At 43.1% G+C, this 26011-nt stretch overlaps 1 protein-coding gene and 1 pseudogene across 5 annotated transcripts in view; one reads left to right on the top strand and one right to left on the bottom strand.

The window, feature by feature from the left end:
* Nucleotides 1-1203: 1203 nt before the first annotated feature.
* Nucleotides 1204-26011, bottom strand: part of Slc35f2 (solute carrier family 35 member F2) — a 46563-nt gene continuing 21755 nt past the window's right edge. For 3 of the 5 annotated variants that reach the window (XM_027415079.2, XM_035443702.1, XM_035443703.1), the window contains 7 exons: nt 13925-14100; nt 12501-12628; nt 8772-8931; nt 7295-7451; nt 6187-6239; nt 4819-4973; nt 1204-2552 (listed from right to left, as the gene is read on the bottom strand). In XM_027415079.2, coding sequence (XP_027270880.1) covers nt 2364-2552; nt 4819-4973; nt 6187-6239; nt 7295-7451; nt 8772-8931; nt 12501-12628; nt 13925-14100 — 1018 coding nt within the window. In that variant the 3' untranslated portion in view covers nt 1204-2363. The remainder of the gene's footprint in view (nt 2553-4818; nt 4974-6186; nt 6240-7294; nt 7452-8771; nt 8932-12500; nt 12629-13924; nt 14101-26011) is intronic. The other 2 variants (XM_027415080.2, XR_004769619.1) reach the window with 2 other exon arrangements.
* LOC103161057 lies at nt 16688-18632 on the top strand (annotated as a pseudogene).

The raw sequence follows: 26011 nt of genomic DNA, 5'->3' as shown, positions 1-26011 counted from the left end.
ACAGCTGGTGGTGGTGTCTTGGGAGGCTCTAGATTCTAGAGTCTAGACCTTTGGAAATGTGGCCTAGCTGGCATTGATGGGAGGTAAAAAGCAAACACCTATTGAAAACGGATTCTAACTAATTGTGGATAATGAGAGACCATTTCATTCAGAAACATTTAACACTCACTGTGGTCAAAAGCATAAAACTGTAGCCAGGCGGTGGTGGCAAATCCCTGAGTGTGAGACCAGTCTGGTCCAGGATGGTCAGGCTACACAGAGAAACCTTGTCTCAAAACAAACAAACACCTGAGTGTCGCAAAGAACTCGTGTCCACTCAGTCCCAGCGCAGCACCCAAGCAGGTATGTCTGCCTTGCCTCACAGAACATCAGGTTCTGAAAAGCTGCATACAGAGAAAATGTACCAAACTGTGTAATATCTACAAGGGAAAGTCAGCATGAATACACACGGCTGCAATCCCAGCACTGAAGCAGGAGGATTGGGAGTTCAAAGCCAGCCTGAACCACACAGTAAGGTAGTCTCACAAGAACAAGAGCTTCGAAGATGGCTCAAGGGGTAAGGCACTTGCTACATGGGTGTGAGGACCTGAGTTCAAATCCCCAGAACCCATGTAAAGTCAGGCATCGAAATGGGATGCTGTAATTCCTGTGTTCCTATGGTGAACTGGGAGGAGACTGAAGACCTTTCAAAATCTTGTGCATCAGCTAGCCTGGTGTATGCATCAGGGAACAGCCGAGAGACTGCCACAAACAAGGCAGACAGCAAGAACTGACACCTGAGGCTGTCTGTCCTCTGACTTCTGAGAACTGTGACACATGCATGCCTACACCCACACATATGTGAATACACACACACACACACACACACACACACACACACACACACCATACACATCATACACACACATCATACACACACACACATCATACACACACACACATCATACACACACACACACACACATCATACACATCATACACACACATCATACACACACACATCATACACACACACACACACACACATCATACACACACACACACACCACATCATACACAGACACACACACACACACACACACACACACACACACATCATACACACACATCATACACAGACACACAGACATACACAAAGCTAAAAACAAGGTACAAATAAAGTTGCGAAACGGGTTAATTGCAAACAAATTATATACAATGTTATTCTATTTCCATGAGTTCAAAGTCTTTTAATAATATGAACACTTACCCCAAGTTCCTTTATTATAATTATACAAAAAAATTTACATGGTTTTCTGAAGATGGCATTCTGGTGGCTGACATTACGCTGAGGCTACATGTTGACACTGTACTGAGGAGCTGTCAGAAACCTTGGAGCAATGTAAACCTGTGGGAAGAAGGAAGACACTGTCCTCTTACAGTCTAGATTCCAGGACTCCAGCACACATTCATCCTGGAAAATGATGAACATGGTATTTTTGTTTTAATGATCCTACATTTTTCAGCCAGGGATATCTTGCTGTGAGAACTTGCAACTCGGGTTAACTTTCTAAACTGTCTGTGGCTTAGTGAGATGAGGTCAACGGGAATCTTCCTGGGCATCTGGGATGTGACAGGAGTGGATTTACTTGGAGAACTCGGACTATGGTGTGGGGCTGAAGGTGAGGGATGAGCAGAGTAACAGGCTCTGGGAGTGGTTTGCTCTGGAACTCGGAACACAGAAGCAAACAGGCCTGTCGAGGAGTAAGAAATGATGGAGGAGAGAGATTCGTTAAAAAGATAAAAGAACACAATCAGGAAAGGATTCCTGGACTCTTGCACTTGTTAGCTGCTTTCAATGTAGTCCCATTTTATCCTGGGAGTTCTCAAATGCTGCCCCACCCACCTTCCCCACCACATGCCATCAGGGACCAGGCATCATGGGTCTCTACATTCCGTAAGGCCCATGGGTAGTGACTGCTCCCGAAGAACAAAATCCTGAAGCTTCCAACAGAGGAATCTGCCTACACAACCATCCCAGATTGTCTCAACTCTAACTGCCTGAACAGCCCTGAGGCTAGGTCCCCCATCCTTCCTTCCCTTCCAACATGTGTTCCTGAGACCCCAGGGAGGGGCCTGCACATGTCTTTCTGACACTGACAGGTACTGGTACTCAACACACAGAAACACTACCCTTGGGTCTGCTCTACTTTGGTATTTCTAGTTTGGAACCATTGTTCAGTGGTCCTTTCTAAAATCTAACCACAGATGCAATCCGACTCAGAGGGTATTCACTCTGGGGCTGATGTCTCCTCAGATACGTCCTTGGCAGTGTCAGGCTCTGCTCTCCTCTGGTGACACATGGGAATCTGTGGCTTGTCCAACTACAAGACCGCAGAGTGGGTCTCTGAGACACCGCTCTCCTCAAGCTTCAGTCCCAAGTTGTCGATCCCGATGTTGGTGACAGGGGGCACACTGCTTTCTGACGGCTCTGCTGTGCGTGTTGGGGTGGAACAGTACAAGATGAAGCCTACCATGATGACTGTGAATGACAGGATGTAGAGCCCTGAAAACTAGGAGGAGAGAAAACAGACAGTTACATTCCCTCGCACAGCATGGTGCTGTGGCCTGTTGCCAACTGTTCTTTGAGATCCACCTGCACAGTCTCTTTCTGGAAGTTGTCAAAGGAGAGACCCTGTCTCAAGGAAATTAAGCACATAGCATGTATCCTCTTCTGGCCTCCACACACACATATGTGCATACACACACACACACACACACACACACACACACACACACACACACACACACACACAGTATCTAAAACTCTGAAGATCACGGTAAAGCTGCCCTTTGCTCTCTGAGTCTTCAAATGGCCTTTGACCAAAAACAATAAAGTCTGATATCAAAGTGAGCTGCTAGACATGCAGGGACATGGTGGTCACGCAATGGCATTCTCCTACTTTGCTGTCATCTTCCCACTAACAGAACACATAAAAACACTCCTTTGTGTTAATGTTAGGAGCAATTGAGAAATATTCAGGGTTCACAAAATAAAGTATTTGTTATGGTTCAAAATATAATGGGTTGTGACAAGTGTACCTTGCACTGGAAGGTTTCATTCTTTTACCTTTATGCCCTCCTGGACATTATTTTGCTTAGAGTAGAAAATAAAAAGCTAAATTACTAACAATAATATGACTGAAGAAAACAGGATAGGTGGGGCCAGGGAAAAGGCCCAGCAGGTAAAGGTACCTGCAACCCCAGGTCCGAACAACCTGCATTCAACCCTTGAGACCCACATGATGGAGAGAGAGAAGTGACTCCCAAAAGTTACTTCCTGACATCTTCAGGTATGCCATGTCACATGTGTGCACACACATAAGTAAATGAGATGCAATAATATTTTTTTAAATATAGAGAAAAAAAAAACCAAACTGGTGAGGGAGGTCACAGACTGCCACTTCCCTAGGGTAGAATCCCCTTACAGAGTACCCTTGTCCCCCATGTGCAGCCTCAGCACCAGAGAACAATACCCTTCCTTAGGAGAAATTCCGCTGCCCTTAACAGTTCTCATAGGAATATGCGTATATACACAAATGCACCCAGTAACAATGAAAGAAGAGGCTATGGGTTTGGAGAAGAGTGGGGAAAGTTATGTGGGGAAAGTTATGTGAGAGGGCTTGAGGGGAGGAAAGGGAAGAGAGAAATATTCTCAAAAAGTAAAAAACAAAACAAAACTGGGCCTATCGTAAAAACTACTTCCACTTTAACATTTTTATGTGAAGCTATCAATAATCTATAAACACTTCACCAGTGTTAACTGAGAAATTCCTTCACCAGCAAGTATTCAAAAACAACAGCTGGCTCCCATGCCATTATCACTACGCAGGGTAAAAAAGGTTGACACCTGATTCACCGACATTTGAGAACCCAATGAGCTTTATGTATCAGTAATTCAGACAAGCATTGAGGGTGCCTGGCTGCTAGTTCCTGGGAGGAGACTAAATCAGCCCCAAGGGTTCCTGTTTGGATATCTGGAAGGGTGCCAGATATGGTAGTGAATGTCTGTAATCCTACCACCCAGAACGTGGAGGCAAGAGGATCCTGAGTTCAAGGTTACCCTCTTCTACACAGTGAGCTCAAGGCTAGCCTAGGCTACTTGAACCCTTGTCTCAAAACAGAGAAAAACATTACCACCAAAGATGGAACCATTCCAATCACACATGCATGGTAATATGCCCATCTCTTTTGCCCTTCCACCAGCTACTTCAGAACTTCTGTTTATGCAAACAGAGTGAACAGAGGCTCTCTGATGGGCTGGAGATTTGGAGTATCCAGCCTAAGTTGGATTGTTTTTCAAGGTTAACCGCAACCCCTGGAACATGAGTTAGCATGTCCTACAGCCGGTGTTCTCAGCCATACATCAAAGATGAACCCTGCTGCATTTCATCACTTTGAAAAGCCTTAGAAAGGCAATTCTTCTTCGGACCAAGTTCTAGGGTGTACACAGTAGCCAAGGGAGCAAAGCCTGTCCGATGAGATTATTGCTAAGAGTACAAGAAAGTTCTATGTTGAGATCTAGAATTTTAAACAAACTTGTTTAGAGTTGGGGTGTACCTCAGCTGGGAGAGTGCTTGCCCAGTATACACGAAACCCTGGGTCCCCACCCCAGCAATGTATTCACCACATGTGATGAAACAGAAGTTGAAGGTCATCCTCAGCTACATAGTGAATCTCAGGCTAGTCCAAGACACCTGAGACTCTATCTCAAATAAATACATCAACTTGTTTTGAGCCCAAAATGTTTTCTTCTTTGAACACAATCCATTTTCTTACCTTATACTCGAACAGAAAAAGGCCAAAGAAAAGGCTGTAGAGGTCAGCTGTCAGGATGCCCAGGTTGACAGAAGTGGCACTGGTGACCTTAATCACCAGCGGCATGAAGCTGTACAGGCAAAACATGCAGAGGGCAAACGCCACAAACAGCAGCGCTGTGAAGAAACAGAATAGCTCATGTTATGAAGGAAGGTGCCCAGGGTCTGAATGCTATGCAGAACTCCCTGATCCTTTGTCTAACTCCCCGAAATGCTTCTCTCGAACAGTCAGCATTCTAAAAAGACTACAAGGCTTTCTGAAAAATAATAACCATAAAATAACAAGTTGTGAAGATCCAACAGGGAGTCGGGTGATCGAGGCCATAAAATCCTCCTCCTGGTGTGTCTGAGTCAACAGCCCATATCACCCTGCATCACCTACCCTCCCAAGGCAAAAGGATGGCTGTGACATGAAAGGTCAACAAAAGCTAGGTCAACATCACAAATCAAGAGAAGAAATCCCTCCCTCGCTCGCCTTGTTTGCTTTTATTTGGTTGGTTGGATGTGGTGCGTATGACTGGATTCACAAATAAAGTATATTTAGGACATCAAAGATAGACATTAGATCCACTATATTTTATTCAGCCTGTTGAATTACATGTTCCAAGACAGAACAGTATCTTTCTCCACTTTAGGACAGTGCTGACCATGCAGATGACTAACAGTAGCAATGTCTGTTTTGTAAGCAATTTTAAACCGCATTCTATGTTCAACACACACACACACATACACATACACACACACACACACACACACACACACTCAATCACACACACACACACACACACACACACACACACACACACACACACACACGCACGCACTTTTGGGATATCTAAGATATTTAATTTCCCTACATTATCTAAGCATGGCATTCAACATTTATGTACTATTTAACTACTTCCTGCTCATCATCAAGGTTCCTATCTTTCCTAACTATCCTAACACCTTCCGCTTTATTCTCACAAATATCAGAAGAATGGAGCAACAGGAGGTAGCAGATGACTACATCCACTCATCACTTGAGGTTAATGCTTCATGTATCACTTGAAGAGCATGATAAACTTTACAAGTTCAAGGACTTACGACGTAGATTTATTTGCTTGATAGCTAATGTGATGAAGGTCAGTCTTGATTCTATGCAGAATTCCCAGGAAAGAAAAGCTATTTTTTTTTTTTACAAAGATTAAGAACAAACCCTAGAGGCTTACCTACCAACTATCAAAGGAAGCCACCATCACTGGTGTGATAAGTGTTCATTTCTTGGTGTGCATTTTTGTCAGCTAAAGGACAAAACACTGATTTCAAAAGTCATCATTTAATTACATACCAATTCTCCAGTCCCAGTGAATCTTGGCAATGTCCTTATATTCCACAATCAATCTAAGATCAAAACAAGAGGCTATGTAAAGATCCACATGTTAATTTTTCTTATTTTATAGAAAGTTTAGCTGTTGTAATTCGGCTAAGGTAAAGAGTTATGCCGAGTTTTTTTTTTTTTTTCCTTAGAATATACAAATCTCCAGGCAGGCTTGTGGCTCTTACTTGTAATCCAAGAATTCAGGAGGCTGAGGCAGAAAGATTGCAATGAACCTGGGCAACATAGTGACTAACCTGAGCTACAATATAAGACCTTGTCTTAAAAAGCAAACAAATTTAAAAAGTAAAAATAAAAACAATAGAATCCTTTATTAGATTTTTATCAGGCTACTGATTTCAAATGCGATTTGGGGTTAAACAAATATTAGTAGTTAGAGAAAGGAATCATCTATCAAATATTTTCTCATTAAAATCATTTTTAGAATTATTTTATTATATGTGTATGAGTATTTAGCCTGCATGTATACCATGTGTTTTCTGGTGCACCTGGAGGTAAGAAGGAGGAGTCAGGTTCCCTGGAACTGGGGATACAATGGTTAGGAACCATGTTTCGGGTGCTGAGAATGGACCTTCCGGGATCCTCTGGCAGAGTGGCAGGAGTTCTTCTTAACTGCTGAGCCATTTCTCTAGCCCCTACTTTCTAGTTTTAAAAAATTTAACTTTGCATGTTAAGTAATGAGTTTCATTTTGCTATTTTAGTTTTTATCCTGTTTTATTTATTTATGGTGGTGTGTGTGTGTGTGTGTGTGTGAGTGTGTGTGTGTGTGTGTGTGTGTGTGTGTGTGTGTGTGTGTGTGTGTGTGTGTGTGTGTGCAGTGGAGGTGAGAGAATGACTTGCAGGAGTTTCTTCTCTCTGCCATGTGTCTCCCAGGGACTGAACTCAGATCATCGGGCTTGGCAGCAGGCATCCTTACCTACTGAAGCATTTTGTTGGCCTTTTGTTTTGACATATTTCACATATACGTCATTATACTTTGTTATAATTCATCCCCCAGCCCTCTGCCCCACTACTCCCATATTTGTTCATTTTGTTTTAATGAAAACTTTTAGATTCTTACAGCTGAATGCCACTGATAATTGTTCCAAATAGGCCCACCATTCCTAAAAACTCCTGTCTGCTCAGCTTCTTCACGATGTATTCTTCACACACATTAGACACAGCATACAGGGATGCCCCAAGCAGGACCAAGATGTCACCGATCAGAACATCACTCCCTACAGGGCAGTGAGACACAAAAAGGAATGTGTTGTCGACAGGTAAGTCAGGAGTTACCAAACTCTATTCATTTGAATAAAACTTTATTTAATCCTAGTTTCTCTAAGTTTAAAGGCTCCTGCCCTTATTGTCTGGGACACTACTACTATGATTTTTACATCCTGACTCCCGGGGAGACCAACAGACTGGAGGTTGGCACTGTATACCACCATGACAGAAAGCCATTTAAAGACATGACAGATTCATGGACTGAATTGAAGGGATTTGTTTAGAACCATAGGAAAGAATGCTTGGCAAAAAAAGTGACTTTAAGCTGGGCGTTGGTGGCGCACACCTTTAATCCCAGCACTTGGGAGGCAGAGGCCAGAGGCAGGCAGATCTCTGTGAGTTTGAGGCCAACCTGGTCTCCAGAGTGAGTACCAGGATAGGCTCCAAAGCTACACAGAGAAACCCTGTTTCGAAAAACAGAAAGAAAGAAAGAAAGAAAGAAAGAAAGAAAGAAAGAAAGAAAGAAAGAAAGAAAGACTTTATCTTGATTCAGGAAGACACTGAAGTTACCTCAGAGACTGGATAACTTCAGACCTGGTTTAGCATCAATACTGTCTATTGAAATATGCCAAAGAATTCAGATTAACAGAGTCATTAAAAAGGTTTCTAGCCATCTCTTAAAAAAAAGAAAGAAAAGAAAAGAAAAAAAAGCACTGCTGAAGGAGGATTTTTGAGTTCAAATCCTCCTTTTGAGAAAAGAAATGAAGGGAGAGAGAGGGCAGAAGGGGAGGATGAAAAAGAAGGAAGGAGCAGGGAATGAAAGAGATAGTGAAAGAGAGGAAACAAAGAAAAAAGGAAGAATAAAAAAAAGAAAAAATGACATAAAAAGGGGGAAAAAAGAGCTATCTCAAGAATATAGTGTTTTTGGAGTAACTAATCCAAAATGTTTGAAACAAAAGATGATTTCTACAAATGTATTTAAAATAAAATGTTAAATGTGCTTAAATGGGAAAGTGCAGTTAAATGGCAAAAATAATCACCACACCAAATGTTCAGCAGCAAGTGAGCAAGGTACTACAGGAAGTGCAGGGTGCTCTGAGGAAACATGCCATCACACCCCACCGAGGAGGAGGAGGAGCCAGCCGAGCAAGTGTGTGCCAGCTTGCTCACAGCGTGAACTCTTGCTCACCCTCAGAAGAGTTCCCCCAGCCCGTGGACTCTTGCTCACCCTCAGAAGAACAGTGCCCCCATCACCGACTTTCTGTCAGTGTAACATTGCCAGACTGACCTGAAAATACACTTCCATGGCTGAGCAAGTGGCACACTCTCACCTGAATTGTCTTCTCTCCCTGCTAATATATCTGCACCAACCATCGTCCCTACACCCAGCAGGCAGACAAACACGGCAATGAAGTGGATCACTTTGTATCTTGCACGGAGAATAAACCAGGAGAGAGCCATCAACACGGGAATCCCAAAGCAATCCAGGAGCTGCGGGGAAGGAAAGCAAGCGGCTTCAAACATTTCAGCAGCTTGAAACAAAAAAGCACAGGAGAGCAGGAGCATGGATCAAGGCTGTCACTGCATGCATAGCTTTACCTGAGCTAACTCATTCTATCCTCATAGTAACTCTCACAATGGATTTCCAAACCTACTTTAGATATGCACACAAAACCCCAAGGGTAAAGAGAGATTAGTTGTCCCAAATCATACAGTTAAAAGACAGCTAGGGATGTAGCGCAAATGGCACGGTGCTTGCCTAGCAAGCACAAATCCCTGAATTTGATCTCTAGTACCACCCAAAACCAGTGCTTTGGCGGTAGAGGCAAGAGGATTTGGAGTTCAAGTTAATCGTTGGCTATATAGTAAATCCTAGACCAGCCTGGGATACATGAGATCTGTCTCAAAACAGAGACTCAAGGGCCGAGTCTATTCATTTTGTCCAGGAGCCTCTGCATTCCCCTCTGTGTTTATTCTTAAATCAGGAGACAGAGTCTCCTTCCAGTATATCCATTTACACTGTCAGCAGATATTTATTGAGCATGCCCGGTGTCTGAGACTCTGTAAGAGGATTTGGGTATTCAGCCAGAGACCTTGCCTGGCAAGTGTGTGTGTGTGTGTGTGTGTGTGTGTGTGTGTGTGTGTGTGAATTCAAAGATGAAATATACTGAAAAACATTTTAATTTGTATAGGTTTGTGTGTAGGCCAGAAGAGGGTGTTGAGTCTCCTGGAACTGAGTTGCAGGTGACTGTGAGCCACCTTATGTGCATATTGGAAACAATTCCAGTTAGTTGCAAGGGCAGTAAGCATTCTTAACCACTGAAGGATAATTCTTGATGTATTAGTATATTCAGGAATAAAGAGCAAATTATGCTGTAAGCTAATTATATTCCTGAAACTTCTACTTCATTGCCCACTATGTGGGGTTTGAAGTTTGTCCCTGGTTCTCTCCATGTTTGTTAAGTCATGGACAGGACAAGCCCCAAGCAGTCTGTGGGATCCTGTCTAAAGGGATTTATTGCTTATTCTCATGGCAATTGGAGGCACTGGAGGCCAGCATACCTCCAGTGATGGGCCTTAGCCATGTGCTTCTGTGAGCCTGCCTGAACAACAAACCACTAAGCAATGTCCTGAAAGACACCAGTAGAATCCAGCCATAATGGCTTATCACAGCCTAAGCTGTGTTTCTTACTAAAAAAAATAAAATAAAATAAAAGTTGGAAGAGCCCACTTTAAAAGCTATCACAGGAAACTTCCTGTATCTTCACATCAAGCCTAAATTTACCCTATCTCTAAGAACCCCTGCAGGGACATGACTATGGGGGTGTTGCTTATGTCATGGGAAGAACCACAGAAGCTTCAGCCCCAACCCTGTCACTGAGTGATCCCCTGCCAGCCAGTCTCTGAGCCAAAATACAAAATGCTGAGACCAGATCCTGTGATCTCAGGTCCTGCCCACTCTGAAATGCCACCAAGTCTTTTCTGACACCTGTCACCTTGGGCCATGCATCTACAGGAATTTGCTTTCTGAACATTTTCTTGGGGCGGGGAGGGGGAGTCTTTTTCATTGATGCTTTCAGTTCCAGAAGTCTCATTTAATGTAAGTTTGAAAAATCATCATATTGTCCCAGTGAACAGAGTACTACATAAGACCCAAGTATGGGAGGAACATGGATATAAAAATGAGGGGAAAATCATGTCACCTATGCTCACGTTGGAAAACACTGGGTTTCACCAAGCCTTGCCTTTTAAAATAACTGTCAGTTCCTTGACAGTTCCTACAATCTGGAGATCTAAAGAACATACCTGTGTTAGAACAGTGAGAAAAATGAAACCTCAACAAGTTAAAGGAAAAGGTCAGAGAGACTGCTCTGTAGTTAAGAGTACTTGTTGCTCATCCAGAGGACCAGGGGTCAATTTCCAGCATTCATGTGACTCATAAAAACCTGTAACTCCAATTACAGGGGATCTTGTGCCCTTTATGGCCTCTGTGAGCCACAGTCACTCACATGTGGTACAGAAGCACACACATACACACAGGCAAAATGCTCATATGGTGCAGGAGAGACAGCTCATCAGTTAAGAGTACTTGTTCTTTTCTCCACATCCACAGGAAGACTCACAACTATCTGTAATTCCAGTTTCAGGGAATCTGACACCCTCTTCTGGCATCTGAGGGCACTAGGCATCTACATGGTAGACACCCATACATGTAGTCAAAACATTCAGACAACACACACACACACACACACACACACACACACACACACACACACACACACACACACACACACACACATTAAAAACACCATAATACATAAAGTAAGATTTAAACTTAAAAGACTTGTAAGAGGAGAGTCTGAGTGAGCACAGCTCAGTGAGTAGAATGCTTGCTTAGCATGCATAAAGTCTTGGGTTCCATCCCTGGCTAGTGCTGCATGAAAAGAATGTGGTGGTGTATACCTATCCACCCAGCACTGGGAAGTGGAGGCAAGAAGGCCAAAAGTTCAGGCTCATCCTTAGCTACAACAGAGACCAAGCTGCAATACACAAGATCCTGTCTTAAATTTTTTGTATAGCTATAGAAACCAGGCACAGTGACTCCTACCTGCAAACCTAGCACTTGGTGGGTAGTGGCTCACATAGGAGGATTGTGAGTTCAGTACATAATGGGTACCAGGCTATGGGGGGGGGGCTAATTTGCCAAGACCCTTTCTTGAGAAACAAAAGATCTATAGAACCATTGAACTCTGAAGTCTAAATCTGACAGTGGTACATGTATCTCACTTTCACCTCCAATTATAGAACATTTGGCTGGTAAGTCAAGGCAAGTCGTTTGCTAACACTAAAACAGCTGGACACAAGTCTTTCTCAACTCTACAAGGTTGATGAGTACTGCTATGAAGGAACATTTTCCTTTCAACCCACTAAGAATAAACCCAATAATAATAAGCTGGGAAGATGGCCCAGTGAGTGAAGGTACTTGCTGGGCAAGCTTGAAGGCCCAAGTTCAATCCCCAGACCATGTTAAACATGGATGGAAAGAAGTTGTCCCCAGACCTCCACACACACTAATAACAATATGTAATTTTTAAATTAAATGTATGGAGAGGTAGGGACAAGAGCGTCACTGTTGTTGCCGACTCTCGCTGGCGTGTCCTGGAGGCTCCTTGAGTGGCTCCTACATCCTCATTGGCTTGCAAACCTCTAGCTTTGCAGTACAGAACCACACTTAGCTCTGTGCTTGAGCCAAACACACAACAGAACTGTCAGCAGTACCACAGCAAGTGCCAGATAAATATTTACCCTTATTTTGCTCAGCACTGTTCTAATCTGCTCTAGTGTGAGCAGCCTGGGAAGTGATCAATATGTATACACTGTCAGTAATTTCAGGAAACATGACTCAGCAGAACAATTGCTGTACTGGAAAACATCTGTCATCCACCTGTGTTCAGGGCTTCTTCAAATGCACAGATTTCCAATAAAATTAGATACACATGTATGAGTGCATGTTCTCCTCTAGGAAGCACAAAACCCAGAGTGTCCCAACTCCCTCTTACCTGGACACTGGTCAGAGTCGTGTACTGGTATGCTCTGACAATCAGATAATTGGCTTCCACGTCCGCAAGCCCCAGGAGAGTGTATTTCCACCATTTTCTTCTCAATATCTCTAGAAGGTTATCACTGCCTGGTTGAAAGAAAGCTGGGTGAGTACACGCTACACGTGACATGACACATATCATTGTGTAGACCAGAAAATCAAAGCAAGGGTCTGCTGTGTATTTCAAGTGTGGCCTGTCCTAACTTCAGCTACCCAGAGGCTAGACATCAGTGCCATCACCATCAGGTTTGTCTAGTATGAAGCTAGAGACTACGCAACTGTGCAGGGAGAACAGTGGGAAGAGAGCTGGAGAAAAGTGGAAACACACATATAATATTCAGGGTTGGGGATGTAGCTCAATCGGGAGTACTTGCTTAGTATGTATACATCCCCAGCACTCAGCATGGTGGTACACAGCTATAATCAGGAGGTGGAGATGGGAAGACCAGCAGTTCAAGGTCATCCTTGTCTACATGGGGAACTTAAGGCCAGCCTGGGATATATAAGACCCTGCCTCAAACAATAATAATAAATAATATATCCATCTGTGAGCATGACTAAAGCCATTTCTGACAAGCCACAGACTCTTTTGGAAAAGTGCCCTGTTTTGACAAACTAATTGGCTATTGAGCACCCCCCCAGCATGGGTTTTTGTTTGTTTGTTTGTTTGTTTGAAGAAAACACAGCCGGGTCATTCTTTAGAAAGAGATGCACTTTCAAGTGAAACTGAAGCCAGTGATAAGCTTGGGAAAAGCTTTAGTGGCACCATTAACAAATGCTTTCTAACCACCCACACACAGCACAATTCTACTGCTTTAAATCAACTAGGATTTACTCATCTCTGGATAAACAAGAGACAAAGAGTTGGCACATATGCTGGGGAGGCTTTGTGGTAAGATAATCTATAAATCTATTAAAGACGGTAAAAGCCTTTAATCCCAGCATTCAGCTGGTAGATGAGGGTGAGTTTAAAGCCAACTTGTTCTACATGAGGGAGCTCCAAACCAGTCAGAGTTGCATAGCTGAGACCCTGTCTCAAAAAACAGCAACAAAAAGAAAGAAAGGAAAGTAGTGAGAATCACAATAGTGGTAGTTAATACTGTTAGCCAGACAAGAGCTAGAATTACCTAAGAGACAGACCTCCAGGCTCCCACCACGATGGCCTGTCCCCTCAAATGGTGACCCTGAATAAACCCTTTCTCCCTTAAGTTGCCTTTGTCAGACATTTAGTCATAGAAATAAAATCCATACCATAGCTGAATGGCTATCTCCTCTTGGCATCTTGGCTAAGTAAGATCAACTACAATAACTAACTTAAATAGAATAAGGTTTTTTTTTTTTTAAGGCCAATTATGGAACAGATGGCTCCTACATGAGACGTACCTGACTGAAATGCTAGCATCACTGTGTAAATCAGGAACAGCAGGCAGTAGTTGATGAAGCTCTGAAGCATGGGAGTGTTCACTTTGTACTTTTCCGCCAAATACTGGCTGGTGATGGCTGTGCCACATATACACAAGGACAGCATCTGGCCTAGAGCTATGGTTTTCAAAATATCCCTAGAAAATAAAGGGAGAACTCATATCAACCTGCAAGAACCTATAACTCTCACATACACACACTTTTTGCTATAAGCACAATATGAGTTACTGGGGAAATATGAATTATTCTAAATTTTATTCTAAGAATTTATTCTAAATATTCTTTATGTCTTTATGCATATGTGTACAATGTGTATGTATGATGTGTCTATGTATATGTGTGTTTGTACTTTCATGTGTGGAGGTCAGAGGACAACCTTGGGTATCCCTCTTCCTGTTCCAACTTTGGGAGTCAGGCTTGTTTGATTGTTTCACCACTGTGTACTCCCAGCTAACTGGTCTACAAGCTTCAAAGATTCTCCTGTCTCCAGCTGCCATCTCACCGCAGAATCACTGGGACTACAGATGTCCACTACTGTGCCCAGCTTACCCAGATTCTGGGGATTTGAGCTTTACCCAGGGAGCCCATTTATTCTTTAATTCAGAGGCACAGTCTCATGTGACCCAGGCTGGGATTGTGCTTGCCATTGAGTGGAGAATGACTTTGAACTCATGATCCTCCTGCCACCACCTAGGGTTACAGTCATGTACAACCATACCCAATTTATGATGTGCTAGAAGTTAGACCCAGAGCTGCATCCATGACAGGCAAGCATTCTACCAACTTAAACATATCCCAATCTTACTGATCACTTTATGAGCACAAAAGTTGAATTAATAGACTTGGAAAGATTATGTTTTTAATTCTCTTTTATTTCTTTTCTCATACCCTGTCCCCATTTCCAAGGAAAGTTACTCTTCCATTCCCTGGCCATCCATTAAAAGATAATTTTATTTATTTAGCTCTTCATGTACTATACTGGTGTGGGATGGGGTGTATCATGCATGTATGTGCTCCTATACATACAACACACACATACACACAAACACACACACACTAAATCAAAGGTTAAAAAAAAAATTAAGAAGTAAAAGAGAGCCAGGCGTTGGTGGTGAATGCCTTTAATCCCAGCGCTCAGGAGGCAGAGGCAGGTGGATCTCTGTGAGTTCAGTGCCAGGAAAGGCTCCAAAGCTACACAGAGAAACCCTGTCTCAGAAAGAAAAAAAAAGGAAGAAGAAGAAGAAGAAGAAGAAGAAGAAGAAGAAGAAGAAGAAGAAGAAGAAGAAGAAGAAGAAGAAGTAAAACAGAGGAAGTGCCAGGGAAATGGTTCAGCATGTAAAGGTGCTTGCTACCAAGTCAATGACTTGAGCTCATTTCCCAGGACCCCACATGGTGGAAGGACAGAACCAACCTTGAAAGTTGTCCTCTGATCTACACACACACACACAAACACACACACACACACACACACACACACACACACACACACACACACACACCATCACTGTCTTGCCCCCAACACACACAAACACCCAATAAAGAAATAAATATTTTAAATAGAAGGAGAGTGAGGCAGAAGGATCAGTCACCCACAAGCTCAAAGACAGCTTAAGCTACATATTGAGTTCTATGGTCAGCTTGAGCTCTACAGTGAGACCCTGTCTAAATACATAAAAGGTGGAGGAATGGGGAAGGGGGCTTTGGGAAATAAGCAGCAGGGGAGGACAGGATACATATTATTTAAAGAGTCAACAAAACTTAAACCTGTTTGGAAGACAAACAGAAGAAAGCAAAAATAAAACAAGATTGACAAGGAAGAAATTTAAGAAGATAGCTCTTGGAAGGATCTAGAAGGAACCAGGCCTGAACACACTGCAATATCTACCTGAAATACCCTCTAAATCAATACTTTGGGGGCAAGGTGGGGAGAAAGGGATTCAATAATTAGCCCTGGCTGTCCTGGAACTCACTTTGTAGACCAGGCTGGCCTCCAACCCAGAGTTCTGCCTGCCTTTGCTTCCTGAGTACTGGGGGAAAGGCGAGTGCTACCACACCTGGCTTGAATCAATACTTCTTAAACTTAAAAGAAATCATTGACACAAAATTCATTATTAAATGAAGCTGACACTCAACCTAAGTTGTTAGTCGTCCACCCTGGCTGTCTACTAGGATTAACAGGGAGCTGCTTTTAAATACTGACTGCTGGGGCTGGGGCTGGGTAGTCCAGTGATTGAATGATAACCTAACAAGCAAATTCTGGGTGTAATCTGTAGTACCTCCAAAATAAATAATCAAATATCACACTAAGCTCAAAAGGTTCAAACGTTAAAAAAAAATGCAGCTACAGAATACTATAAAAATGTTAGAATTTTAAAATATTTTATAAATTTATTTATTGTGTTGGACATGTGCACTCAAATACCTGTGGTAGTCACAGGACAACTTGCAGGAATCTATTCTCTCCTTCTACCATGTGGCTTCTGGGGACTGAATTCAAGTCACTCAGTTTGGCAGCAAGCAACTTTACCCACTGAACCCTCTCACCAGTGCCCTCATTTTTTTTTTTTTTTTTTTTAATACTGACTGTTGGGTTCTGTAGATGTGGCCCTGTTGTGCAGTGTTTCTGCAAGGGGTTCTGTGTACTGCTCTCCTGAGGCACCCTCTCTCCCCAGACCCAGTTTCCACACTGCAAGAGTCCCTTCTAAATTCTGACTTAATGTCAGAATGTCTAAAGCAGTAAGTGGCTCGTGGCTCCCCTCTGCCCTCACATGAGTGGACAATTTTAAAATGGCTAATAAGGCCACCTACTGTCTGACCTCTGTGCAAGGCTCAAGTGAAGTATAGAAATATTCTTCCTCATAGCTTGTTTAACTGTGATTTCTTTTTTTATTTAACTTGTTTGTTTTGTTTTCCATCTCTTTAATGTTTTGCTCTGAGAAAGAGCTCATGTAACCCAGGCTGACCTCAAATGTACTATACTATAGGATGCCCTTGGGCTTCGAATCCTCCTGCCTCTACTCCCCAGGATGGGGATTACAGGCAAGCAGCATTTTATGTAGTCCTGGGGATAGAACTTCTAAATGCTAAGCAAGCAATCTAGCAACTGAGCCACATGTGCCCCGGCCTCAATGGCTAAAATTTCTTACAGGATATCAAGCATATAACAAAGGTGCTCCCAGGGCATTTGTTCCAGGACCTGCTGCAGATATTACGTTCAATGAAGGCTGAGCATCTTTCGTAAAATGATGTCATATTTTCATATAACCGGTGGGCAACTTCTCACGTGCTATATCATGTCCAGATCTACAAAGCCTAATACAATGTCAGTGCCAAGTGAGTAACTGCTGGCAAGTGCTTCTCAAGGTTTCATGCCAGGAGATCCACACATGTGCAATGAAGATGCTATTTTTTTTTTCTCAATACCTTTAAACAAAATTGGTTGACTCCAAAGGGTAAAATGTACAGATATGAAGAGCCAAGTTTCTAATCAATGTGTACTGCCTATCTGGGGCCTTAAGAAAATATTAGCAACACCAACGCTCTTGGTTCTCCCCAATTATTTTTGGACCTTTCCTAGGGGTAAATACTTTGGAGAACTTGCTATCTATTATTTTCATACATTTCAATTAACATTCATGTAAGTATCGTTAGCAGTAATTTGTAACTTGCTATCTTGCTCAACATTGAGAAAATTCTCCCTCTTAATCCTTCACTTCAGCCTTTAATCCCAGCACTTGGGAGGCAGAGACAGGTGGATCTCTGTGAGTTCGAGGCCAGCCTGGTCTACAGAGTGAGTGCCAGGATAGGCTCCCTTTAAAGCTACACAGAGAAACCCTGTCAAAAAAAAAAAAAAAAAAAAATCCTTTACTTCTAGATGCTTCCTTTTCACCACTGTACAGGATTTTGCTATGTGACTCTATCACACTTCATTTGTTGATAGACATTTAGATTACATTCCAAATTTTTGTTGTTCTTGTTTTTATAAATAAGGCCGCTACAAACATTCTTGCATAGGTTTCCTAATCACATATCTGGTTTTTTGTTTGTTTGTTTGTTTGTTTGTTTTTTAGCAATGGTATAAATGGGTCACAGATATGCTAAGAGAGCTCTCCTCAGCACTCTGGGCTATCTGGTGAGAGCCACCTGAGGCTTCCTGAAAGAGGACAGCATGCAGTTTGTCATCTTTAGACTCAGAGTGTGTGAGGATCCAAGATACCACGTGGAAACCACTCTTCCTGGGTGGCCCCTCCCGCCAGCCGGGCCCCTCAGATGAGGGCTGCTCCCGAGACATGTGAGACATGCGCCTGCAGCTCAGCCTCCAGCAGCAGCCACATGATCTGCAGTTGGCTCCCCTGCTGCTGCATCCAGGCAGCCAGGCCTAATGGCCCAGATGGCAACCACTGCAGCTAATGTGGCTGTGGGCTGTGGGTCACACCCTGGTTCATGCCATCACTGGGGGCTTCAGTGGGGGTGGCAGTGCTGAGCCTGCAAGACCTGAAATCACTTACTAGGAGCCCCAGGGAACCCAGCTGCTGGACCAGCACTCTCAAGGGCCATGCTCTCTTGAGATCAGTTTCTGGAATGTGCCCAGAGCCAGAATGACATGGGGCTCTGTTACGGCTTCAATGAGGTGTTGCAACAGTGCAGAATTGCAAATGGTTTAATCTAATCAAGAAGTTCAAACTGAAGAAGTTGAAAAGGGCTCTGCCTAATTCATAGTGCAAGTGTGGACCCTGAGTAAACAAATCTTATTTCTAATAGCTCCATTACTTCAGAATAGCCATGAGAGAGTCCTTACTGTATAGTTATTCACTCAGCTTGTAGTGTTGGGGACTGGACCAGTGATGGCCTCCTTGAACCAACTGTATTGTTTTTTGTGAGTTAATGAAAATAAAATTGTTTGATTCTGAAAAAGAGAGAAAGAAAGAAAGAAACAAAGAAAGGAAGAAAGGAAGGAAGGAAGGAAGGAAGGAAGGAAGGAAGGAAGGAAGGAAGGAAGGAAGAGGCCAGCTTTTGCTGTGGCTTCAGTGTCCCATGGTGACTTACTACTTGTGTCATAGAGTTTAAAGTGTTGAAGGTGAAGGTGCCCCTGGTGTTAAAATATAAGCATATCTCACTTTACTAGTTTGCTTAGATTCATCTTCAAAAAGTTATTCTTCCCTGTGGTTTGGTCTATTACAACCCCAAAGGAGGACCTGAAGGAAACTGCCCCAGTGACATCATGAACTAGCCAATCCTCATTGACAGTTGAGAGGAGTTTTCACCAAGATGAACATAGGTTTGAAACTGGCTCCCAGAAGGTATGATTCTTTTCCAGACACTTCACTTCTACAGGCCAAGGCATGAGCAAGACCTGAGGGAGGCTGCCTTTCCCTTCTAGGCTCACCTCACTGATTGGGTGTGGTTTGCACTGGGTGGTGCTGAGGAGGCCCTACCCAGACAAAACCAACTATGATAGCAACAGATAAAACTCAAATCCCCTTCAGTCTTACTGTCCCTCCTCCAGTAACCCCAGCAAGTGAGGCCATCCCACCAGTTAATGTCTCCCCAGATTTGCCAAGTCTCCTCACTCCCCTGGCCCCTCCCACAACTCTGCATGACTCTTCTCTCCACCAGGGTTCTGTACCACAGCTTCCTTCTCTCCATCCAGGTTCTACAACCACACAGCTTCAAAGCCCCACCCTCACCTTACCATTAGGAAGAAACGCACCCTGGCCTCTCTCTTCCGATCACACCCCTTCCTCAAGCAAAGCCAGCAAGTTATACACAGTATACACAGTAGAAAGCATAGAAAATCCAATCAAGCCCTAAGAAGCTAATCAATGCCAGACTGTGGTTCACATCCCATCATGGACCTGAAAGCAACAGCAAATGTGAAGTGAGTGAGAAACATGGAGTACTGAGCCTGTTCACAAATTGGCAGAATTCCTCCAGCCAGCTCATTTTTGCAGTCTACAAGAGCCCAATTGAGCAAACAGCTCCCTTGGCCTGTAGAGGTGAAATGTCCTCCAACAGTTAAGTATAACTGCAGAGACAGAGACAGAGAGAGAGAGAGAGAGAGAGAGAGAGAGAGAGAGAGAGAGAGTTTCAGATTGAATGTGGAGAGATTTAAAGTTACAGAAATGCACTTCTCCTGGCTCCAAGTCCTAATGACCTCATCTATAAGGGAAGAGTCTGGGCAGGGAGAGACAGAGAGACAGAGAGAAGCTGGAGTGGATAGAGGTTTAAAAAGGGGAATCACAGAGGCCCACATGCATACCCGCATTTTACCAAAAGGGGCCTCCCTTGTGTGAATGAATTCTGAGCAGACAGACTCCAACCTTTCAAAACACTCCCTGGCTAAGGGAGGCTTCAGGAAGCAACACGCATCCCACTGTGGACTATATCCTGTCACAGTCTTTTCAAATAAAACCTGCACTGAAGTGAACTTCAAAGGGCCGGATGTGCTCTGCCTGCAAGGTTGGCTTCCCAGTTTCTGCCTGCTTGCTGTGGGAGCAGGGCCTCCAGGAACCCAGGTACCTCCCCACAAAGTGCCCAGAGCTCGAAGGCAGAAAATGGGCTGAGCACGTTATTCTTGCTCTCTGTTACGTTACTGTCTGCAGAAGTCTCTGAATTTGGGAACCTAAAAAGTGAAAGAAGAAAAAGCGTTTTATTGCTCCCTCTTCTTTCTTCCGGAAAAGTCTAAAGTACATATAGCTTAATATCTCCTCCACTTCAAAATACCAAAACACAGCTGTGCACTGCTTTTAAATAAAAGTATACTTTCTGTTACTTGTTCAGTAAATTCTTTTAAAGTTTCTTATATGTTAATCACACATAACACTGGGTTTCATAATACATTTGATCATATTTATCCCCACTACCCTCTGTTAACCCCTTCCTCCTCCTCAGTCACCTTCTTCTTTCATGCTCGTTGGGGATGGGGGGTGAAAGAACTTAATTAGGGTTAATTACAGGAGTATGTAGTCTGTGTCTAGACCACTGATGAAACTATTTCTCCCTTCCCTAGCAACCATTAACATATCACCAGAGAAGAGCTGGGCCTTGGGAGTCCCTTCCTACTTCCCTGATGGAATGCTGATAGGCCCAGTCGTGTTCAGGTCTTGTGCCGTAAATCATGCCCACCAAGAGTTCAAGAGTGCAAGAGCCAAGTCATGCAAGGAAGACAGCATTCCACAACACTTCGTCCTCTCCTCCAGCTTTTAACATTCTTTCTGCCTCACTCAGTAAATTTGTCAGTCAACTCTGGATGCCAGTATTGCCAAGCCCAAGGGATCTAGAATTTTTCAATGTACATGTTTCCCAGTCCAGACTCTCTCCAGAAGCCCCTTGACTATAGTACCCCACAGACTCCTTATGGCTCACATTCCAAAACCTTAAGTTCCAAGAGCAGGACCCTACAGCCTTTGTTATCAGCACAATGTCTACACACAAGGGGCCTAAGGTGTCTTTGCTGTTTGAGTATTCCTAAGTTTCTGTCTCTATGAGAATCTAAACCCAACCATACAGAAAGGGCACAATGAGAAAGAGAACAAGAGTTGTGCTGGAAGCCAAGGGCCAGGACTTCCTGCAGAAGGTTCCCAGTGGATGACAGAATGGAATTCTTCTGAGAAACTTCAAGAGAAAGTGAAGGAAGGCTACTGTTTGGTCTTGAGTCTTACTCAAATTCAAAGTTTACACAGTATATATAAGAGACAGATGCAATGACCGTCATGTGTCTCCAGCCCTTCTCACAATGATCATCATGTCTATTCCTGGCATGTATTCAAAATGGCCATCAACCCTGTCCCCAAATCTTCACAATGACCATCACCCATGGCTCTAGCACTTCTTTAATGCAGCTTCAAGCTGGGCCAGATGTCTTTTATTTAAATGTATATTTCAAAATCATCAGGGCTAAAAACCAAATGAGACTAATAGCCAAAATCTCTGTTTAGACCAACTTGATCAAATTCTCGGGAAGTAGAGTCTAAACTTCAGTGGGTTTATTTAAGCATCTCCTAGAGAAGGGTAAGACATGATGAGAAAGACAACTGCTCCACTATGCTCTCCTTTTCATTTGATTTTTTTTTGGGGGGGGGTTGAGACAAGGTAGCTTTGGAACCTATCCTGGCACTCGCTCTGGAGACCAGGCTGGCCTCGAACTCACAGAGATCTGCCTGCCTCTGCCTCCCGAGTGCTGGGATTAAAGGCATACGCCACCAACGCCTGGCTTCATTTGATTTTTTAAAGGGGTTCAAATGACTGATTAGACAGGTCAGTTGACTGTGATCCACCGCTCCCCTCTACTTTCTGTCTCAACAAATCTGTGCTGCCAGGTCTCAACAAATCTGCGTTGTCAACTGAAGACAAAATTTTAGGATTAAAGCTGAAATACAACTATGAAGTGTAGCTACTTTGGGCAGATTCAAAACCCCATCTTGTCTACCACCTGTAAATGGGGAATAATAACTTTCCATACACCTATTAAAAAAAAAAAAAAACTGAAGAGAACTACTCCTTTAGGCCAAGTCCTCACACTTTACACATACTACCCTGTTCTATTTTTAATTATATTGTAAACAAACTCAATTAATTCAAGTAGATTTCTCTACAAAGCATTATGGTTGATCTTCATTGTCAACAAGAATGAATTTAGATTCATCATGAAAATATACCTTTGGGTGCTGTGGTGGTTTGAAAGAAAATGGCCCCCATTAGCCCATAGGGAGTGGCACTATGAGAAGCGTGGCCTTATTGGAGTAGGTGTGGCTTTGCTGGAGGAAGTGTGTCACTAAGTGGGAGGGCTTTGAGAATCATGCTCAAGCCAGGCCAGTGGCTCACACAGTCTCTTCCTGCTGCCATTGGATCAGATGTAGAACTCTCAGCTACATCTCCAGCACCATGCATGCTGCCATGTTTCCCACCATGATGACTATGGACTAAACCTCTGAACTATAAGCCAGGCCCAATTAAATGCTTTCCTTGTAAGAGTTGTTGTGGTCATGGTGTCTCTTCACAGCAATAGAAACCCTAACTAAAACAGGTGTGTCCATCAGAGTTTTTCCAGGTTTAATGGGATATTGAAGATACACTTTAAATGTGGACAGCACCATCTCAGGGACTGAATAAAAGGGAGAAAATGGTCATAAAGCCCGTGTTCATGGCTCTGCTTTCTGACCCTAGATGCCATGTGAGCAGCATCCAGCCATCTGCTCTTGCTTTCCCTGCCATGACATCTTCAAACTGAGAGCCAGATGAATTTCCTTCAGGTGTTTTTGCCAGGCATTTTGTCACAGCCACAAGAGACTGATACACACTGATCAGGTGACTGATACACACAGTGAATGGCTACTTTGGTGGCTGTTTTATTTCCATGAATGTTCATCTGTGGTATTGACAGACACAGCTCTAGCCCAGCACCTTTTGATTTGTAATGGCATATGAACCACCTAACACTTTTGTGAAACTTCCAGAGCCCCAAGATTCTTCATTTCAAAGGAGCTAAATGCAAAGGTCCATTGAAAAGAATAAGGAATGTTGGGAAATGGCTGGTTTAAGAACAGGGGTAGGAAGTGAACAAAACAAGCTTCGGTCATCCTACCAAACCAAAACATAAGAGGTCTGAGAAGCAGCTGACAGAACAGGCATTGTAGGTAGGATGCTTCAGTGGGCTGAGATGCATACAGAATCAGTAAGGCTGCTGCAATGGGCTGAGATGCATGCAGTGTTTGCACCTGGGGCTTAACAGCAGCACCGACATGTAAGGGGCACTCTTGGCCATAGTAAGACTCTTTACTTAAAAACTAGTAAATGAGAGGCAGCAAGAAATATTACCCTGCCTTTTCTTTTTTTAATGTATTAATTTATTTTATGTACATTGGTGTTTTGCCCGCATGTCTGTGAGAGGGGTGTTGGATCCCCTGAAACTGGAGTTACAAACAGTTGTGAGCTGCCATATGGGTGCTGGAAATTGAACCCAGGTCCTCTAAGAGCAGTGCTCTTAACTCCTAAGCTATCTCTCCAGCTCCTACCTGCCCTTTCTATCCAAACTATGTACCATGAGGTGACCAAAGGGTGGATGAAGGCAGAGAGTTTGTAGAAACTCTGAAAAATGATGAGGAAATAACAGACATGATCACTTTATAAGCCATATTTTTTTAGGAAAAATAACTATAGCTGGGCAGTGGTGACATATGGGCAGGTGGATCTTTGTGAGATCAAGGCCAGCCTGGTCTAGAGTGGTCTAGAGTGAGACAACCAGGACTGTCTCACAGAGAAATCCTGTCTTGAAAAATAAAAAAAAAGGGCTACAAATTAGACATAATGGGACATGCCTTTAATCCCAGAACTTGAGAGGCAAAGCCATGGTGGATCTCTGTGAGTCTGAAGCTAGTCTGGTCTACATAGTGAGCTCCAGACCAGCAGGAACTACATGGTGGGACCCTGTCTTCAAATAGACACACGCAGAGTTTTTGTTGTTGTTGTTTTTGTGTGTGTGTGTGTGTGTGTGTGTGTGTGTGTGTGTGTGTGTGTGTACACACACATATAATTTCTTTGGAAACAAGATCTCTCATATACCCCAGGCTGACCTCAAATTCATTATGTATAATCTTCGTGCTTCCACCTCCAGAGTACCAGCATCACAGCCATACATCACCATGCCCAGTGGCAAGATTTTTCATACACACTAAAACATCACATATATGTAGTTTGGGCTATAATTATAACAAGTGTGATAATACTCATTTGCTCTTGCTAATCAGGAGTTCTAGTGTGTGATCAGTTAAAAGAGAGAAAAATAATTTCATTATTCATAAATGCAAGGATAGGAACAATGTGTAGCAATCTTTTAGAACACAGAGTCCCTACATTCATAGCCAAAATAAGAAGGAAAAACAAAAAGAATTTGTAACGGAGGAAGACCTAAAGTTAAAGAGTATTTCTGGGGCTGGAGAGATGGCTCAGAGGTTAAGCGCACTGGCTGATCTTCCAGAAGTTTAGTTTAATTGAGTTTAATTCCCAGCAACCACATGATGGCTCACAACCATCTACAATCAGATCTGGTGCCTTCTTCTGGTGTGCAGGCAAAACAACACTGTATATGTAATAAATTAATAAATAAATAAGTAAATATATTAAAAAACAAAAACCAGAGTATCTCTGTTTCTGTCAGGATCCCTGTGCCTCTGAAAGGCAGCTTCACACACACCCCTGGCTGGGGGTGAATCAGTAAGAACTGACTGAACCACAGCAAGAGTAACACCAATGAGAGAGCCAGGCTTTCCAGGGGCTACAGTGGGCCTTCCACAGCAGACGAATGGTGGAACTTATGATAGGTCCTAAGACAAAACCACTCTAGAGTGCAACTCAGAAACAAATAGTGATCGTGGTTTTGCAAAAAGGAACACAAGCAAAATTTAAATTAACTTAGCAAAGCAAGTGTGTGTGTGCCAGAACCCCAATGAGGCTAGCAAGCACACTTGGCCAAGAGGGCTTCTTTCTTTTATCCCTGTTGTAGGTGATGACTGCATCTTATCCCTTCAGTTGGAGCTCAGCTTCACCATCTGAAGGCAATTGGTTAATCTGTACAAATGGAAAGGTTCAGGAAATATGAGTCCTTACTAGGCTAAATATCTCTGATAGAAAAAAATTTCCTAATAGTATAGTCCCAAAGATAAATGCCAGCAAACATGCATTTAAATATGATGGAGCCAGGCATGTAATCCAGCATTTGGGAGGTGGAGGCAAGAAGATAAGGAATTCAAGGTCATCCTCAAGCATATAGTGAATGAAGCCAAGGTCAGTGTGGGCTATATGAGGCCCTGTCCCAAAAAGCCTAATTAATTAATTAACTGGTGCAGGAGAGATATTGGCTTGGTAACTAAGGGCATATACATTTACTGAGAGCTCTTACACTCCTGTGTAAGTTCAGTTCCCAGCACCCTCATCAGCTCAATCACCAACTCCAGCTCCAGGGAAACAAATGCTTCCTTATGGCCTTCTTCACACCTGAACATACATGACAGATACTCACACAGATATATACGTAAATTTAAACAAATAAAT

Source organism: Cricetulus griseus, chromosome 4 (genome assembly GCF_003668045.3).
Source record: "Cricetulus griseus strain 17A/GY chromosome 4, alternate assembly CriGri-PICRH-1.0, whole genome shotgun sequence".
Classification (NCBI taxonomy): domain Eukaryota; kingdom Metazoa; phylum Chordata; class Mammalia; order Rodentia; family Cricetidae; genus Cricetulus; species Cricetulus griseus.
The sequence above is the reverse complement of the archived record's forward strand: the minus strand, read 5'-3'. Positions and strand labels throughout refer to the sequence as shown.